At 42.3% G+C, this 20,583-nt stretch overlaps 1 protein-coding gene across 6 annotated transcripts in view; it reads left to right on the top strand.

Moving 5' to 3' along the window:
* Positions 1-1,737: 1,737 nt before the first annotated feature.
* Positions 1,738-20,583, top strand: part of FBXW11 (F-box and WD repeat domain containing 11) — a 146,142-nt gene continuing 127,296 nt past the window's right edge. For 4 of the 6 annotated variants that reach the window (XM_032158625.2, XM_032158621.2, XM_032158619.2 and 1 more), the window contains exon 1: positions 1,738-1,931. In XM_032158625.2, coding sequence (XP_032014516.1) covers positions 1,887-1,931 — 45 coding nt within the window. In that variant the 5' untranslated portion in view covers positions 1,738-1,886. Of the gene's footprint in view, positions 1,932-11,280; positions 11,443-20,583 lie in introns of all 6 variants that reach the window. The other 2 variants (XM_032158624.2, XM_032158620.2) reach the window with 1 other exon arrangement.

Below are 20,583 nucleotides of genomic sequence, written 5' to 3'. Positions count from 1 at the left end.
CTAGGCTTTGTGGTTTTCCTGTAGAATAAAAACAATTCCAAAGAACATCAACATCAGACGAGGTCATTCTGTGACCATGATAGATCCAGACAAATACAAGACCACTGTATAATGAGGTCTAAACACAGATAAAAAGATAAAACCTGATGATTGTCCAAACCACAAAAAATGATTCAACATAACCACTTGGCTAATATGAGGGAGTTGCTGCTGCATTTTTTTTTTTTTTTTTCGTTTTTGAGACAAGGTCTGGCTCTATCACTCAGGGTACAGTGGAGTGGTGCGATCTCCATTCACTGCAACCTCCACTTCCTGGGCTCAAGCGATCCTCCCACCTCTGCCTCCCAAGTAACTGAGATGACAGGCGCGCACCACCAGGCCCGGTTCATTTTTGTATTTTTTGTAGAGGCGAGTTTCGCCATGTTGCCCAGGCTGGTCTGGAACTTCCGGGCTCAAGCAATTCGCCTGCCTCGGCTTACCAAAGTGTTGGGATTACAGGCGTGAGCCATCGCGCCCGGCCAGGATGCTGTTTCTTTATCTGCACAGCTTTAGCCTCAATCTAGAATTCCTTTCCTCTAGATAAGATGAACTGAGATGCTCAATCATGGAACGACCCTCTCTTCCTGACAGTATCTAATCCAGTGAAGCTCTCACTTCCTTAAACCCTCTCCCAAATCACTAACAACTCTTACCGAGAGGCCCCATCGTTCCTCAATGTGTGTTCTCAGTCACTGCAACTAGTAATAAACCCAGCTTGTTCAACGATCCGTGTCTTCCTGGTGGGATTTGGTTAGAGGGCACGGACAGACCTAAGTGACACAGAGTTGGAGGCTGAGTTCACTAGAAGGAGTCTCCGCTTGTGTGTTCCTTCTTAGCGACTCTTTTGGTTAATGTCTGTCGTCCCTCTACCAGAATTAAGCTCCAGGAGAACAGGGGCCTTGTCTGTCATGTTCAGAGCTGATTCTCAGTGCCTAGAACGGTACGCAGCAGAAGCTGGATGCTTAAAAAATAACCATTTTCTGAACGAATGAGGGGCTCGATATACGCACGTTCCCTTTAATCTCGCAGCTCCTCGCAGATCGTGTGACATACAGACAGCACCACAGTACACTTCCCAAAACCCCCTCTTTCCCGAAGAAATCTCGACACTCTCACTCCTGGGATGCCCATCTTCTCAGAGCCTCTTCCCTGGGCCGAGCTTCTCTCACTTGCTGGCCCCTTCCCACACCTGAGCCCCAGGCCTATACACCTTCCTAACGCCCCTAGAACCCACCTGTCTCCACCATCTGCCCCTACTATCAGACACTGCCGGACGGGCCGCGCAGCTACCTAGGCGTCTAGGGGGCACTGCGGCATGGACCGCGCATGTGCGGAAATAGGTCGCATACGCAGGACCTCCGACAAGTGAGGAGTTGCCTCGGAGTTTCCGTCCCGGTCCGGGCAGCCTTGGGCTGCCAGGAAGTCAGGAGAAGCTAGCCGGAAGGAGAACCCGGGCGCACGGCTTTCTGGGACACGTAGTCGTGGCGCTCTCAAGGCCCTACCATGAGCAAGCTCTTAACTCTTCAGGTCTGCACGTCTTACGTCCACAGTCCAGTGCTACTCTCAGCTCAAGAGTTCAGTTTCGGGCTGCCAAGAGCCAGCAACCTGGTGTCAGAGGCTCGGTCCCACAACGCTCTGCGGGCCGCGGCGCCTGCTGGGAGGTGTAGTCCCCGATCTGCGTACTGCGTTAGCCGAGGGGGAGGGCGGAGCTGCCGGCGGCCCGGGCGGGCTGGCAGCTAGAGTGGGTGCGATAGCCGCCTCCGCCTCTGCCGCCTCCGCCGTCGCCTCCTCCGCCCGGGCCGTTCGCTGCTGCGCGGGGAGAGCGAGGCGGGGCCGCCGGGGCCGCCATGGAGCCCGACTCGGTGATTGAGGACAAGACCATCGAGCTCATGGTGAGTGCGGCCCGCTGGACCGTCTGTGCTTCCGTCCGTCCGGCCCCGGGCGGGCCTGCCCACCTCAACGTCCGGTGCGAGGCCGGCTCTGGCCCTTCCCAGACGCCTCGGCCCAGACTCGGGCCCCCAGCCTTCCCTGGCCTCGGACCCGGCGCGGGCTCCTCTGATCCCTCGACATCTCCGGCCGGTCCTGGCCCGGCCCCCTCCATGCCCCTCGCTTCTCCCCCTCCTTCTGTCCCGTCTCCGGTCCCAGCTCTCGGACGACCCTCGCTCGTTTATGCTGTAGACTTAGGTCGCACTCGCTCTAGCACCCCATTCTCCTTCTTTTAGAAAGGGATTTTTTTTCTTTCCTCTGTTTCGGCCCAGGCCCGCACCGCGCTTGCAAGCCCCACTCAGGCCGAGTGAGATGGTGGGAAGGAGTACCGAGATGGGTCGGGGCCGCCTGGGCCTCCGCGTCCTAGGAGGGGTCTCAGCACCCACTCCCCAGCCTAGGTCTGTGTGGATGCCAGGATAGGCCCTACAGAGCTGGGGGGGCAGGGAGCTTTCGGGTTTGAGGCTGTGGCGGATAAGGAGGCCTCTTTCCCGGGCCTTGTGGTGTCCGGCTTCTCGGACAAAGGGTTTCCTACCCGGCGGAGAGGGATGTTTGCATAGCAAGGCCCCAGGTACTCGGGATTCCATCCTCCAGGAAAGAGAAGCCGCAACTTCACGTTTTCCAGAGCTGCTTTGGGAAATTGGGGATGAGTGGGGAGGGAGCCATCCTCATCACTGCCGCGAGTTCTTTCTTCTTAGAAAGAAAAAAAAAAAAAAGAGGGGAATCCTTGGCCCCCGGGGGAAGCGACCACTCTTCTGTTAGAAACCACTGGCCAGACTCCCCGGTCTGTGGACACCCTCCACCCTCCTCCGAAGCTTTAGGATTTGAAGCCAGAAGGGGTTTTTAGGGACAGGACCGTAAGAGAGTGGCTAGAAGTGAAGAATTTGCTAATTGGTGGATGATTTGGTGGAAGAAATAAAATATGGCAGATATTACCTGCCAATGTGAACATGAGGGAAATCAAACTGGGCTCTGGAGAGCTGGGAAGAGGAAGTCTGCATCAGCAAATGGACATGTCCAGGATTTCTTCCTGTGGAAGCCTTGACAGTTTCTTTGTATCTCTCCTAACACGGTAACAACTTCTTCCCCAGGGTTGGAGAGGAGAGGTGGAAGAATCTACTTAACCCAGCAAAATGTTTTCCTAGCCAGATTTTCTTCAGTGTGAAAATGTTTATTGAGTCAGTGATTCCACTGGGTAGGGTTGGTGACATCAGAGCCGCTTCCCCCATTTAACGCTATAAATAATAAATGGTGACACTGAAAGTCTGTTGGATAGCTGCATGGTTTCTGTGGATGATGGTGTCTGGGGAGTTGAGATGCTTGTTTTAAAAATGGAAGTACAGTAGCATAAATACGGAGGCAGCTTAATGTTTGCTGTCCATTGCATAATTCACAGAACTGGACTTCTCTAGCATTCTTGAAAGGCAGGAGGGAAAAAGAGAAACTGATAGTTTTTGATTTTTGCGTGCGTGTGTGTGTGTGTGTGTGTGTGTGTGCACGTGGGGTTGTTTTCAAAGGGATAATGTCACATGCTGAGTGATTTTTCCTTTTCAGCATAATTTATCATACTTGTAGTCAAGTGTTTGGTATTCTGTAACTTTTGTAGTGGGTTATTTTGGTAAATATCTTAAATCGACTAAGTATATTACATATTCTTAAGAATGTACACAAAAGGCATGTATTTACAACAGAAGTACTTCATATCGAAAAATTGTAACTTGGTGCGTCTTTGAAATTGGCTGTTCCCAGCTCCTTCCATTTCTATTCCTTTAAAAAATAACGAAAATGTATTTATTTTCAAAAGAATTATAAGAAATACGTTGTAACCCAAGTTAGTGTATGGTTACAAAATAAAAAAATAAAAACCTTTGGCCTAAATTCACTGGCTTCCTATGCTTATAACTTAAAAAGTTTTGATTTTACATGATAGCACTTGGCTTTGATCTGAAAAGAGATTTCAGCCTGTTAAGGACATTATAAACTTGGATTTAAGCTGGAATTCTTAGAAAATTTAACAAAGAGTTTAGTTATATTACGATTAATTTTAAAATGGCCTTTTATTTAAGGATTTTGATATTTCCTGAAACGGATACCAGTTAAGACTCTTAGACAACCCTTATCATAAATTAAATATATGTATTTATTTTAGTAAAATAGCACAGGTGCTTAACAACTGATTGAGTAAATCCAGGATCTAGTGTAGGAAATAATGCCTTATAATCTAATTGCATGTGGCTTTCTGTTTTCACTGCATTTAAATTACAGTTTGCAGAACTGGGTTAAAAACATTTTTTACATTGGTTTCAAGATAATACGATTGATGGAGGAAAAGGGGTTAAACTGATGGTGTTTTGAAAGCCTAAAGCATGAAATATTTTTAGATTTTTATGAGTCAGCTTCAGCACTCAAATATTTGTGATTGTGCTGCTTGTACCAGTTTGGCACTTAATGCTTAACAAGATAACTTTCATTTGCTGTTCCAAAGTGTGCTACATTAAAAAGAGGAAACACACTTCTTGGTTATTTCCATTTTCTAATCTTCATCCTTGTACTTTCCTTAATATTGATTCTTCTGTTTTTCCTGGCATTTTTGATAAGTATATTAGGAAATAAAGCTGGTGATAGCAGAATAGTTAAATTTCTAAAATATAACCCCCACTTTGACTCCTACCGCTGCCTGAGGCCTGGGTCCACAAAGGTTGCTTCTCCTACTGACCCACTCTATAGGATTCAGATTTTAATATTATTAAAGTCTATAAACTCTTAATTTAGACCCTGAATTTACAGTTGCTAATGGTAAATAATTTAACCGCCAGATGACTTTTAGGGCCTTATGTTGGCCCAGTGCTATACCTGTTAGTGGGCCTATTTTTCCAAACTTCTGAGTTTGGTAAAATTCGCCTTATGAATGAGGCAGAAAACTAGTAATTCATTTTGGAAATATGTAAAGTTTATCAGGCTATGTTCAATGGACTTCATTGGAAAGAATGAGAACGGTACAATATGTATCACGTGGTATTTATTAACCTTTGAGTTAGGAATATGACTTGATTTTCAGGCACTCATCACTAGAAAGCACTCACAAGAGCTTCTGATTGGAAGAGAAGGATGATTAGATTACCCTGTAAGAAGCCAGCAGAAATTGATGCTATCACTTTAGGAAAGGCGATCCTGCCTCCTCCATGGGTATGAGTGAATCCCCTCTTCCTTTTACACAATTAATGGACGGTTTATGATTAATTGTTAAATGACTTCCCTTTTTGCTAAGTGACCTTAAGTGAGTCATTTCCCTTCTGTCTTACCTCTTAAGTGGCTGTTTTACTTGTTGAATGAAGTAATACAGGTTAAAATACACTGATCCTTATTAAGAAGGTGTGGGCAGGTGCGGTGGCTCACGCCTGTAATCCCAGCACTTTAGGAGGTGGGAGGATTGCTTGAGCCTAGGAGTTTGAGACCAGCCTAGGCAACATAGCAAGACCTGTCTCTACAAAAAATAAAAAAATTAGCCAGGCATAGTGGTTCACTCCTATAGTCCCTGCTGCTCAGGAGCCTGAGGTGGGGAGGATTGCTTGAGCCCAGGAGTTTGAGGTTGCAGTGAGCTGTGATTGTGCCACTGCACTCCAGCCTGGGTAACAGAGCAAGACACTCTGAAGAAAAAAAAAAGAAAAAAGAAAGAAACGAATAAACGAAGTTACTGGAAATGTTGTCCTTTTTTCTTTTTGGATCTTTTTTTTTCTTCCTGTCATTGACTTTCTCAGGGGGTGAGTGGGGTTGTTTAGTGACTTCATCAAGAAATTGGATATTACTTTGTCACCATCCTTCTTCTCATGTAGCACACCACTAGAGGTGCTAACTTACTGAATGCAGACTCAGTGGACACAGGTTTCAATAGGGTCCAAATGAATAAACCACACACACACACACACACACACACACACACACACACACACATATTTACATAAAGTATATGGACTTCACTGACCTGCCTAAAGAGGCTGGGGCTCAAATATATCAATTTTTGCCCCTGATTTTGCAGTAGGTTAGATATCCTTTCAGATTTGACATGGATAAACATGTTCCTGCACACAAATCTTGGCATTCTGGGCTCTTGACTGCTATAGTCTGTCTCCTGGAAACAGAGAGCTAGCCCAGGAGAATCACTCGGCCATTACATAGATTCACAACAGCACATATATGCCTTTTACTAGTGTTGTTTGAGCCTATGAATTCTAGAAACAAAATTATCTGCCCTGTAAGATCTGTGGGATCCTGGGTTCCACCTTGTGATATTTCTTCTTCATAGAAAAGGAAGCATTTTAAGTCCTAGTGATTCCAACTCCAGTCTTCCTTTGTATTCCATTCTCCCTTATGGCTTTTCTGCCTACCTTCCTCTCTTACTGTATATTCTAGCACATGGAGGACCATGGTCCTCTAAATTCTGCTCACACGTTTCCTTTGTCAGCACTGATAGGAATGGACCTAAGCCCATTTACTGAAGGCTACTGATATTTATCAAAAGGATCTAATAGGTGGTTCTCTGGCCAAATTGGCTTAGGTTATATCTCAGCAATCTTCTCTTTCATTTATGCTAATGAAGTCCTATCCACCCATAAAACACAATAGGTGCCACCTCTTTTGATGTCAGTTTATGTTATGGTAGCAGAGACCATCTGGTATTTGTGTCTATATAGCACTGCCTATATGACACTCAAATGAAATGAATGAATTCTGGCACTTTGTATTTATCCTGTAGCACTTAACGCATTTCAGGCTTGTGTTATAGTTACCTGTTTGTGTCCTCTGTTGAATGATAAACTCCTCATGGGAAGGGCTGGGGCCTTAATTATCTTCCTGTGACACACAGTTCCTTCATACACACGGTGTCTTCTTTGTGGTAGGCTTTCAGGAAATGTTGGGTTGAATTTTCCTGGTGGTCATTTTCAGACATTATTGCCTTTTGCCTGTGTCTTAACTATCCTCTTTTCTAAACATTTTCACCCACATTACTAATTCTCACAATAATCAGTTCCTAACTTTTATGGGACTTATCATATCATCCTATTATGTTATAAAAACTTGTGGTTGTGCCTAAACTCTTCTTCTAGAGGCTGTGTTTGATTGCCCTGTTACTCCTCAGCACATGGGTGCTCAATATGGATTTAAATTAATGTTAGGTTTTCTTTCATGCAGTGAAATCTTTTAAGATTTCCTTTTGAGTATCTTAAGACAAAGGTAGAGATGAATAGAGAAGAAAGATGGGGAGGGGGAAGAGGTGGGTGGTGTGTGGTTCATAGGACATCCATAGACATATTAACCATTATTTACAGACTTTCCACACATACAGATTGATTTACATAGAACTCAGAGACTGGCTGTTAGCAAAGAATTGAGGAAACTGAATACTTTTTGCATCAGTTGGTGCAGGTTTGCCAAATAGTTGATAAGCTCCAAGGGCTCCATGACCTTAGAAAAGCATGGTTTAGCAGAAAGGGCATGGGCTTTGAAGTGAAACACCTGAGTTTGTATCCTAGCTCTGTCACTTGCTAGCTGTGTGACGTAAAGAAAGGTAACCTTTCTGCAGTATGATTTTATTATATGTAAAAATAAATAAGAAAACTTAGGTATTGGTCTGAGTTGTTGGGAGGATTATATGAGAGATGTATGTGAAAGGACTTTGCAGAGGCTTGCTTTTCTTCAAATGCTGACCATACTAACTTTCCCCACAAGTACAGGGACCTTAAAGCAAAGTCAAGACAGATGGTGTGGAAAAGGTTTTTATTTTTTTCTCCTGAGTTGCGCATGTATTTGTGAGGCTTTACAGAAGACTGACGTTTAGTTGCTTTTAGCCATACGTTTAATGAGCCATCTTTGGGAAAAACAATGAAATTATACAGAGTCAGTACTGTCTTGGAAAATCTGGGAGGTGCTATTTCAATGACTACCAATTTGGCGTAATTAGATCTATGCTGTAACTACAGAGAGAAGCCACCCAGTCTTCTTTTTATACCTGGTATCCTGACAGAAAGAGACTGGTGATTAGTTTATATTGACATTGAGCATTGGGATTTATGTTTGATCGGTTTAGTTTAGACTGACCAAATTGTGATTTTTGAATTCTTATTCTTATCATCATCAAAGCTGATGGTTTTAACTTGAACAGAATAAGCAGTGAGAATTCATACAAGATTTCCTTCTGAGTTGTATTGTTCATTGAATTAGTTGACAATGGGGGAAGAAACTTGTTGGTTAAGAATGTGCTGGTTACCCTTGGTTAGTTTCTGCTGATCACAATTGCTTAAGAGGAAGTTTGTCTTTGTAGGCAAATGAGAGACAGACCAGGAAGACCTGACAATCCAGTAGGGTATCTCTAACCTCGTTCTTACTGTTTTAATGAAACTAAAAGATGGAAGAGTTCTGTGATGTCAGCGGGAAGCATTTTTAGGAAATTCCCTCTCAGGTTGAGTCAACAATGAAGATCTTCACAAAATGGAAAGCTGTGAAGTATAAACACTGGGACATTAACAGGAAAAATAATAAAAAGAAAAGCTTTGGCTCTTTGGCTTGTGATAGAGAGGTGTGTAAATATAAGCATATTGAATGTAGGAAACCATTGTGTAGTAAAAAGCCTCTGATCCACAGAAGAAAAAGACTGAGGTTCTACTATTGTGAAAAAGGAACTTGAGTAATTTTTAATGTTTATTTTTTTAGGAGTTAACTGGAGAACATTGAACCAGTTTTGGTAACTAACAATAAAATATAATTTGGCTCTCTGAAATGACTACATGATAGATTCAAAGAGAAAGGGGGCAGAGGGGCAGGAAGAACTCAGCCCTGACACTCCTCACCTGGCATCTGTTAATCTTTGTATTACTAGCATAAGGCCTGCCAGCAGTTAGGCATTGAAGAAATATATATATATATATTTTTTTTTTTTTGAAGGGAAGGGAGAAAAATTAACTCACTAGTACAGGGGAAAAACCTGAGGATTCAAGAGGTCCAGAAATGAGTCTGTTAGTCAAATGGCTGTGGTTGTGTTTTGCTGTCACTTGTTTTGCATTTTGGATAGTTGCACGTTTAAAAGCATAGTATACTGTTTTAGCAGTTAGCTGCTAGCCATAGTTCACTAGCTGCTTCTGTCAAAATTGGGTTTCCAGTTTATTCTTAGGCTTAAGAGTAATACCACTTAATGGGAAAGACTTGAGAACTCATTATTTGCTTGGGATTTTACTTTTGTGATCTCCTTAAAGTTGTGAGTCTTAAGGTATTTTCATCTGATTGTTATGGTGAGGTTAATCATAGACCGGTATTTCAGTCACTTTAATTGCTTTACCTACAATATGAACAATCGGAACATCTTTAAGAGTCATTGCCTGTGGACTGTCAACAAATCTTAGAATTTAAAAATTACTTGGGTTCAGCTGGATTTGAGATTCTTTGTCACAGTTACAATCTTTGCTGCTAAACACAAAGACTACTTGAGTACCATTATAGTGTGTCTTGCCACAATCTTTTTTTTTTTTTTTGAGACGGAGTCTTGCTCTGTTACCCAGGCTGGAGGACAGTGGCACGATCTCAGCTCACTGCAACCTGTCTCCTGGGTTCAAGTGATTCTCCTTCCTCAGCCTCCCGAGTAGCTGGGATTGTAGGCATGTGCCACCAGGCCCAGCTAATTTTTGTATTTTTAGTAGAGATGGGGTTTCACCATGTTGGTCAGGCTGGCCTCAAATTCCCGACCTCAAGTGATCTGCCCACCTTGGCCTCCCAAAGTGTTGGGACTACAGGTGTGAGCCATCGAGCCCAGCCTATAATGTGTTTTGTTTTAGCATTAATATTGTGGGCTTTAGGCTGGGCATGGGGGCTCACACCTGTAATCCCAGCCCTTTGGGAGGCCAAGGTAGGCAGATCGCTTGAGCTTAGGAGTTCGAGGCCAGCCTGGGCAACATGGTGAAACCTTGTCTCTACTTGAAAAAAAAAAGAAGAAAAAAAAATCATGGGCTTTAGAATTGCATGGCTCTTTGTTAATTAAATGCTTTTTAAGTGGCAAGATCTAGGGAATTAACCCTTTCAGGATGGCCCAACTGATTCATCTAGGCTGAAATATTTACTCTTCTGTATTTTCATAGTTTTCCATTTTGATGTTAATTAATTTAGGACCTTTGAGAGTAAAGCTTGATTTCTTCTCCTCTCTCAGAAATCATGGGCTTTCTGACCCTTGAACTGTGGAGTCCATAGTGCTCCATGAAAAGGGCATGGGCTCTACTACCTAGTAGATGTGGAACTTTGGACAGGTTACTTCTTTCTGCTCATCTTTTTTGAGAATTAAATATGGGTAATTAATGTAAAGGGCTTGGCCAAGTAGTAGCTCTTCAATAAGGTAGGTATTACTATAATTAGTGCAGGAGCATTTTGGCTATAATGTAGCAATTGAGGAAGTAGCAAATTTATGTTCCAGTAAGTTCAGTCTTTTTGTTTTTATCTTTGTTGTCCTGTTGAATGCCTTTTCTCTCTCCCTTTTAGTTTGTTTAGAATTTGCAGTCTAATTTGATATGGTAGAAAAAGAACTGATATACTATGGACAGGACTTAGTATTTAATGGTGTCACCTAGTAAATTGTTTATTAGCGTTCTTTATGATTTTTTCCCGGTTTACGTGGTGATTGGCCATTGTACGGGACTGGCCTTTACTGAGTCAGAAGTTCAGTCTTCAGTTAGATGTTTTGAAGCACACTATGTTTTAGCTAAGAGTAGAGGATTTGGGTAATATGTAGATAGGATGTCTTATATGTAGCAAACCAAAACATTTCTTTGTTAGGTACCTAAATAAATATCTTTATGGTAGATATTTGAGCCCTCTCATATCATTATTTTTGGCTGACAAACTATTTTTCTGATGGTGGAGGAGCTGTCTTAGGAAATGGATGAGGAAGTTCAGGGCAGCTGAATGGTCTAGTACAATTTATATGGATGATAGGGTAGGTTTTTTTAGCTGCTCTCATTTGGAAGTTGCATGCTGTTTATCATAAGTAAATATTAATATTAGGGATGTTCCATTATTTGTTACGAGTTTTGTATCCTTTCAACACAGAGGTGAGGAATGCTGCTGCAGGCATTTTATGCCAAATAGCTGACTCAGGGGTTATAACTTTTTTCCTGTGCCTCAGATCCACCATTCCATTGACCCTTCCTTCCATTTCTCGGAGGCTGTCCTTTGCCACTGGTGCCATGGTGGGTGTATGGATTGCTTTCTGTCTTTCAACAGTTACCGAAGTGCATGTTTGGGATTTTGTTGAAGAAAGCTGGATACAGTAAACGGAAAGAATCTTGGAAGATGCTTGACTGCTGTCTTTTCTCAGACTAGTCTGAAAGGGAAAACCCCCATTCATTCTGGATTGGTGGATCTGAAGTACAAAATATTTTCCAGGTAAGCAATTACCCTGTATTGTTTTGTTTTGTGGAACTCAACTTGCTGAAAGAAATTTTGAAAAATATTTTTCCTTATTTCTTTTGTCCATTAATAGGGAAAGGGAGAAATATTAGACATTTGTGCATAGTGTCATGTTTGGCCACGTTTGGGTGTGGATCAGTGAAGGTATATGTGTCTGAATTGCTGGTAAAAACTTTGTTTTACTATAAGAAGTGCAGTTATTATTATCTTTGAGACATTAGGTCGCTCAGGCTGGACTGCAGTGGCACGAACATGGCTTACTACAGCCTTGACCTCTTGGCCTCACACGATCGTCCTGGTCCTGCCTTAGCCTCGCAGGTAGCTGGGACCACAGGCATGTGTCACTATGCTCAGCTAATTTCTTTTTTGTAGAAACAGGGTCTCACCGTGTTGCCCAGACTGGTCTTGAACTCCTGGGCTCAAATGATTTGCCTGCCTTGGCCTCCCAAAGTGTTGGAATTACAGACATGAGCCACCACGCCTAACTCAGTTATTTTTATTGTAAGCCCAAATAGTTTTTATTTATAGTCTAATAGGAAATACAGTAAACAGGGACATATATTGTTGAGGGAATAGCTTGTAAAATATGGAAAACAAATGGTAATTTTGAGGCATTCTCACATTATTTATATAATAGTTAATACCTGGTCAAAATATTTTTTGCGTCTTCGTGTAAAGTGGTGGTACTTTATTCTGAGGTCTCTTGGCGGGTTGTCTTGGGGAGGTTTACTAACTGTAGCAACTGCTTATTGAGAGCAAGTGCTACATGCCAGTTACCTTTGTATGCACTTTACGTATATTACTTAATTGGCACAGTGCTTCACCTGCATTTTACAGCTAGTGAAATGGAGTTCATAAGCATAAAGTGCCAGTTACTCAGGTCATACAGCTAGGAAATGGTAGAACCAAGCTTTAAGCTTGGGTTTAGGTGTCCTCAAAGCTCTGACTCTTTCTGTCTTACTACACTTGCTGAAGTTTGTACTTCAACCTTTAGATTTTCAAATTGCCTGTCTGCAAGAGCAAGGTGTGATTTTCTTTTTTTTTTTTTTTGAGACGGAGTCTCGCTCTGTCGCCCAGGCTGGAGTGCAGTGGCGCAATCTTGGCTCACTGCAAGCTCCGCCTCCCGGGTTCACGCCATTCTCCTGCCTCAGCCTCTCCGAGTAGCTGGGACTACAGGCGCCCGCCACCACGCCCGGCTAATTTTTTTGTATTTTTAGTAGAGACGGGGTTTCACTGTGGTCTCGATCTCCTGACCTCATGATCCGCCCACCTTGGCCTCCCAAAGTGCTGGGATTACAAGCGTGAGCCACCGCGCCCGGCTGGTGTGATTTTCTACAACACGTTTCCACTCAAAGAACACATGCTGGGTCATTGTTTGGCATGGTATTTTAATAATTTAATATGTGTTTTTTTTTTGAGGCGGAGTCTCGCTCTGTCACCCAGGCTGGAGTGCAGTGCCGTGATCTCCGCTCACTGCAAGCTCCGCCCCCCGGTTCATGCCATTCTCCTGCCTCAGCTTCCCTAGTAGCTGGGACTATAGGCACCCACCACCACGCCTGGCTAATTTTTTTGTATTTTTAGTAGAGATGGGGTTTCACCGTATTAGCCAGGATGGTCTCGATCTCCTGACCTCGTGATCCGCCCACCTCAGCCTCCCAAAGTGCTGGGATTACAGGTGTGAGCCCCCACGCCTGGCCCATTTAATATGATTAAATGCTTGCTTACTGAAAAATCAGATCTTCAGTCAGTTCATCAAGTGAATGTAAAGGTAATTTAGGGAGTATAGGAGAGACAATGCATTTAAATATCAAGATGTGCTTTATACAGGGAAGTATCACTTGGTCCAGTGAACTCAAACCTGTATCTTCTCAGTTCCTCCTTAGTATTTACTATTTAAATAGCTCAGTAGTTCATTATGTAGACTTCTTTTGGCCTGTGGTTTGTCATCCTTACAAGTAAGGCATTGTCAGGCAACATTCTTGAAAACGTGGCTTTTTTCGGTATTTAATATTCTTTCTGGAGAACATTGTACTCCCTTTCATCTTAAAAAAATTTTCTTTTTATTGTAGACGGACATTCTGACTTTGTGATCCTTGTTTTAATACTTTCACATTTGCTAATATTTCTCCTCTGGTGAGATTGTGGCTCACTGCAACCTTTGCCTCCCAGGTTCAAGTGATTTTGGTATCTCAGCTGCCCAAGTAGCTGGGATTACAGGTGCGTGCCACCATGCCCAGCTAATTTTTGAATTTTTAGTAGGTACGGGGTTTCGCCATGTTGGCCAGGCTGGTCTCAAACTCCTGGCCTCAAGTAATCTGCCTGACTTGGCCTCCTGAAGTGTTGGGATTACAGGTGTGAGCCATTTTTCACCTTGTCTTCTGAAGGATAGTCAGGACAGTCTGGTGGTGGTGGTGGTGGTGGTGGTGGTAGTAATGGTACTAGTAGTAGAAGTAATAGTTAATACTGGGCACTTATTCTTTATTGAGCATGATTCTAGATATTTTATACATATAAACTTATCCTTATACAGGTTGAGTATCCCTTGTCTAAAATGCTTGGGATCAGAAGTGTTGAGAATTTTGAATTTTTTTCAGATTTTTGAATATTTGCTGTATGCGGATTCAGCATTCCTAATCTAAAATCTGAAATCCGGAAAGTTTCAAAGAGCATTTCCTTTGAGCATCATGTTGGCACTCAAAATGTTTTGGATTTTGGAGCACTTTGGATTTTGTATTTTTGGATTAGGGATATTCAACCTGTAGTAACCTAATGAGGTAGGTACCATTATTTCCACCCTACTGGTGAGGAAACTAAAGGGTAGAGTGGTTAAATAACATGCTCTAGGTCACACATCTTGTGAGGGACAAAGGTGAGATATGAACCCAGGCAGTCTGGCTTCAGAGAATGTGCTTCTTACCTCTATTCTATATTACCTGTAGATTAGAGTATCATCCAGTGATAAAGGGGCAGAAATCCTAAAGACTAAAACTATATATTCTGATTTCAAGAAACCATTGCAAAAGGAAACAGTTTTATATATTTCTTACCTTTTGTAGAAAACAGTCTAGCTCTCAGGTTCTGCATTAGCCATCTGGGGCTGTCAGGCTGTTTCCTAAGGCAACTTGAAATAGGTTAGTTTGAGGTTACCTTTTAGTACAGTGCTATCCCATAGAACTTTCTTCAATGATTGAACTGTTCAGTGTCTGCATTGTTCAATATGGTACAGTCTTGAAGTATGGCTCAAAGTAACTGAATTTTTAACCTTAATTTTAATTAAATTGACATTTAAATAGCTACATGTGGAGATTTATAACGTACCATCATCCTAGATCTATCTGGTCCTTGGTTTTAACACTCAAAGAAATTTGATCTGCTCAGCGTGCCCAGACATCCCCTTATCCCAGGGTTGGACCAACATTAACCAACTTTACAAGACTGATGTGTAAAACCTAAATTTTAATTTATTAATTTACGGTGATATAAGTGTGTTAGCATGATGAGTGTATTCTTTTCTTTTTTTTTTTTGAGACAGAGTCTTCGCTCTGTCGCCAGGCTGGAGTGCAGTGGTGTGATTGTGGCTCACTGCAACCTCTGCCTCCCAGGTTCAATTGATTCTCCTGCCTCAGCCTCCTGAGTAGTTGGGACTACAGGTGCGCATCACCACACCCAGCTGATTTTTGTATTTTTAGTAGACGGGGTTTTACCATTGTTGGCCAGGATGGTCTTGATCTCTTAACCTTGTGATCCACCCGCCTGGGACTTCCATAGTGCTGGGATTACAGGTGTGAGCCACCACACCCAGCCCAGTATATTGTTTTTTGATAGGCACATTTACTTACTAGGTCCTAATTAATATGTTAGTTTAATTTTTTCAAACAAGTCAGAGGGACCTGAAGACTCAAGCCAAATGACTGGAATATTCTCTTCATATAGGAAGACTTCATCAGGGAAGTAAGACGTCTGTTGGCCTGGGACTGAGACACCCTCATTCAGCTTACTTTTAGGGATGGTGGTTTTTCCCTGTGGCAAAGCCTCTTCCTTCACCTCTTCTGCTTGCTTTTGCTTCCCAGATCCTTTTATGATTAAGGCATTTGTTTTTAGACAGATTAGTACATTCAGCTTGAATGCACACTTGACTTGTAGGTCTGGGAAGCCTTTTGTTTTCCTTAACGTTCCTTTATCACTGCTGTAATCCATTTTGTGTTCACTTTCAACTCTGAGAAAACAGTTGAATTTTCCTTACTTCCGTGTGGCCTCTTTATGTTAAAGTGAGTTCAGTTTGGGTTATGGTGAATTTGAGTTGCCTGTGGATGGATTGTCTAAGAAGAGAAGTATCTAGTAGAAATATTGGCCTGGAGTTCATTAGAGAGGGCAGGGTTAGAGAGAAATATTGGGGAGTTTTTAGGGCAGTGGTAGCTGACTGGACTTTAGTACAGTTATATGATTACTCAGCATATAGACTGAGGAATGTATATATTGGTGTATGGGAATGCCAACATAAAGGAATGGGCTGCAGCTAAGTTCAGAACCTGAGATCATATGTGATGTTGACCAAGAGGTGTTATTACTACCCTCTCCTCTTTTCCTTTCCCTTTCCTTTCCTTTCCTTTCCTTCTTTTTCTTTTTCTCTTTCTTTCTCTCTCTCTTTTCTTTCTTCCTTTCTTTCCTTTCTTTCATTCTTCCGTTCTTCCTCTCTTTCTCTCTCTCTCTCTCTCTCTCTCTCTCTCTCTCCCCCCCTTTCTCTCTTTCTTTCAGAGTCTCACTCTGTCACCCCAGCAGGAGTGTCATGGCATGGCCTCAGCTCACTGCAGCCTCTGCCTCCCGGGCTCAAGCGATTCTCCCACCTCAGCCTCCTAGTAGCTGGGACTACAGGCACATGCCAACACACCCGGCTAATTTTTGTATTTTTAGTAGAGTCGGGGTTTCCCTATATTGGCCAGCCTGGTCTCAAACTGCTGACCTTGTGGTCTGCTCGCCTTGGCCTCCAAAAGTGCTAGGATTATGGGTGTGAGCCACTGCATCCGGCCTCTTTTTTTTTCTTTTCTTTTTTTTTGAGACAGAGTTTCGCTCTTGTTGCCCAGGCTGGAGTGCAATGGCGTATCTCAGCTCACTGCAACCTCTGCCTCCTGGGTTCAAGCGATTCTCCTGCCTCAGCCTCCCGAGTAGCTGGGATTACAGGCATGTGCCACCACACCTGGCTAATTTTTGTATTTTTAGTAGAGATGGGGTTTCTCCATGTTGATCAGGCTGGTCGCAAACTCCCAACCTCAGGTGATTCGCCCACCTCAGCCTCCCAAAGTGCTGGGATTACAGGTGCAAGCCACCACGCCCAGCCCTTTTTTTCTCTTTAAGATGGAGTCTCGTTCTGTTGCCCAGGCTGGAGGGCAGTGGTGCGATCTCGGCTCACTGCAACCTCCACCTCCTGGGTTCAAGTGATTCTCCCACCTCAGCCTCCCGAGTAGCTGGGATTACGGGCATGTGCCACCATGCCCAGCTAATTTTTGTATTTTTAGTAGAGATAGGGTTTTGCCATGTTGGCCAGACTGGTCTGGAACTCCTGACCTCAAGTGATCCTCCCACCTCAGCCTCCCAAAGTGCTGGGATTACAGATGTGAGCCAACCTCCCGGCCACACCCTCTCCTTTTCATCTTGACCGAGAATTTTGTTACAGCCTGCTAGTACTTATTCCTAGTCAGCAAACTTTTGGGTTGTGACTTTCTCTTCTACTGTAATAGTTTGCTTAATTTTTGAAATGTGTTTTTGAGAACATATCTTATGTACATTTATGCAAACTCAAATTTTATGCATCTGTTGACAAAAATAAGAGAAACAGAACCTAAACAGTGAAGATTGTGGATCAAACGTAAGATGGGAAATGGGAATCTGTTCTTTTTTCAGTCTGTCTCAATTCCTAAGTGCCTTTTATCTTGCTGTGTTATGTGTGATTATGGTATTTTAAAGACACACACTTTTAACATCACAACATGAGGCCTAAATACAAGCCAGCTATTTTATCTGCTAGTCAGTTGAAGAAACTGAACTGTTCCAATGCTGGAGTAAAAATCAGTGGTGTTAGAATTATTGAGATGCTGTACGGGTCTCAAGTATGGCATATCCTTAAGGGATTTTTGAGGCATATTTTTGTCGTATGCTATTTTCACCTTATATATTCACTTCAGACCCTAATTCCTAGGTGTCCTGCAACTCCACTGTAACTAAGTTTTGATAGTGAAAGCATGGAGACATGAAGAGTTCATTATAGCTACAGTCAATCAATACTTGACAAATTTTTTGAATGAATTACTACATCTGTGATACAAAATTAAGGTACAAAAGGGGCTGGGTGCCGTGGCTCACTCCTTTAATCCCAGCACTTTGGGAGGCCGAGGCAGGTGGATCACCTGAGGTTAGGAGTTCAAGACCAGCCTGACCAACATGACGAAACCTCGTCTCTACTAAAAATACGAAAATTAGCCGGGCGTGGTGGCACGCGCCTATAATCCCAGCTACCTGGGAGGCTGAGGTAGGAGAATAGCTTGAACCTGGGAGGCGGGGGTTGCAGTGAGTCAAGACTGCGTCATTGCACTCCAGTCTGGGCGATAGAGCAAGACTTGGTTTAAAAAAAAAAAAAAAAGTGCAAAAAGGAGTAACCAGCAAAAAAAAAAGTTTCTTATTCCCTCTAGCCACCCAACTACATTCTTGTGTAACCTTCCTATACATTTGTGTATCCTGTACACATTATTTTTGCACCTTTTTTTAAAGTAAAATATGACTCAGTTATCTTTCATATCAGTTCCCAAAGAGCTGTCATATTTTTTGAGGAGATAATTTAATTTAAAAGATACATGCTGATTTATTGTACAAATATGCCATAATTTGGGTAACCAGTTTGGACTGATGCATGTGTAGGTGATTTCTAGTCTTTTGCTATTACAGTTAATGCTATAAAGAAGAACTGTGCATATGGAATGCATCTTCAGGATAGGATCTTGGGCATGCTGATTAGGTGCTTTTATAAATCTGATAGACATTGCCACATTGCCTTCCAGTCACATTGCAACAATTTCTACTCTCACAGACCTTGAGTAACAGTGCTCTTATTTCCTGACAGTCTCATGGTTATTACATGAATTTTAAACTGTTTGCTTCTTAAATTGTTCTTCTCTTTTTCCTCCATTAACTTTTTATTATGAAAAATATCATATATATCTAAGAGTTGAGGTAAAAAAAGTACAACAAACATTTATATACTCTCTCGACCTAGATTCAACAATTGTTAACATTTTGTCATATTTGAGTCATTTCTCTGCTACCCCCTCTCCCTTCTCATCCTCTTTCCCCTTCTTCCCTCCTTCCCATTTCTCTCCTTTTCTCTTTCCCTCTCTTAGTCTGTCTTTTTCTTCCTCCCTACCTCCCTTTTTTGTTGTTAAAAATTTGAAAGTAAGTTGCAAACTTCATAATACTTAACCCCTAAGTTTTCAGCATGTATCTCCTAAGAATAAGGATAGTATCTCTCTCTTTCTCTCAAACCATTACATGCATATACACAACCATATCTCCATGTATACAACCACATTATATATAATCACATATACTTTATGCATGTGTAACCACAATACCATTTTCACATCTACAAAAATTAAAGTAATTCCATAATATATCAAACCAATTAAATCTGAATTTTCCTAATTGTCTCAAGAATGTCTTTTATACCACTGTCACTTCTTTAAAACAAACAAACTGACAAAACAGGATCCAAACAAAGTACATCCTTTGTATTTGGTTATGTTTCTTGTACTCTTTTTTAAGAACAGTTCCTTTACCCTATTCCCTCCTTTCCCTGCATTAACTTGTTTGAAGAGACCAGCTCTAGTTGTCTTGTAGGATGTGTAACCTTGTGCATTCATTATTTCCTCATAGTGTCATTTAACTTGTTTCTCTAGCTCCTCTACTTCCTGTAAACTGGAAGTTAATTGAGATGCATCCGGGTTAAACATTTTGACGAGAATGCTTCATCATAGGTGAAGTGCAGTTCACATTGAGTCATATCAGGAGGCACTTAATGACGGGTTATCCCATTATGAGCAATGCTAACTTTGATTCCTTGGCTGAGGTGGCAGCAGCCAGATCTCTCCATAATGAAGGTAAAATTTTCTCTTCTGCTGTTAGAGAGGAATCTATGGGACACTATTTTGGCACCTTGTAAATACCCTGTTTCATTACAGCCTTTCACCCATTGGTTTCATTATCCTGATCCTGAAATCAGTTATTACAATAGGGGTTGTGAAATTGTAGATTTTTTATTTTATTTTTTTAGACAGAGTCTCACTCTGTTGCCCAGGCTGGAGTGCAGTGGTGCAATTTCAGTTCACTGCAATCTCCACCTCCCGGGTTCAAGTGATTCTCCTGCCTCAGCCTCCTGAGTAGCTGGAACTGCAGGTGCACACCACCACGCCCGGCTAATTTTCATATTTTTATTAGAGACAGGATTTTGCCATGTTGGCCAGACTGGTCTCAAATTCCTGACCTCAAGTGATCTGCCTGCCTCGGCCTCCCAAAGTGCTAGGATTACAGGCGTGAGCCACCGTGTCAGAATTGTAGTTTTTAAATTGCCATTCCCACAGGCTGCCCCCATTTTTCTTCCTTCCTTTTCTATATCACCATACTCTCCTGGACTTTTATTTATTCAGTGTTAACAATCAATTACAGTCTTTGCTAATGCTCAGATTGTCTCAGGTTTGGCTACTGATAACTTTTTCTAGGTAGCTCCTCCTGTTTCATTTTGACATGACCCCATCAGTGTTTTTTTTTTTTCCCTTGGCTTTTTTGGCACAACAAGATGTCCCAGACTCACCTTATATTTCCATAAGGTGATCAGGAATCAGCCATTTCTCCAAGGTTCTGGTTCTTTTTAGTGAGGAATGGTATTTAGAAACTAAAATCATTGCTGTGGGTTGTCATTGCTTCTAGACCCTTTCAGTGGACAGAACTAAGAAATATATTTAAAAAGAACCATGAGTTCAAGTTATTTCTGATTCAGTTGTAATATTAGAGAGACTTTTTTCTGACTCTGTTAGCCTTTTAATTTTCCAAATCTAAGGGACCTTATCGGTATCA

Source organism: Hylobates moloch, unplaced genomic scaffold (genome assembly GCF_009828535.3).
Source record: "Hylobates moloch isolate HMO894 unplaced genomic scaffold, HMol_V3 SCAFFOLD_6, whole genome shotgun sequence".
Lineage (NCBI taxonomy): Eukaryota > Metazoa > Chordata > Mammalia > Primates > Hylobatidae > Hylobates > Hylobates moloch.
Note: the sequence above shows the minus strand (reverse complement) of the source record. Positions and strands in the feature narration are given on the sequence as shown.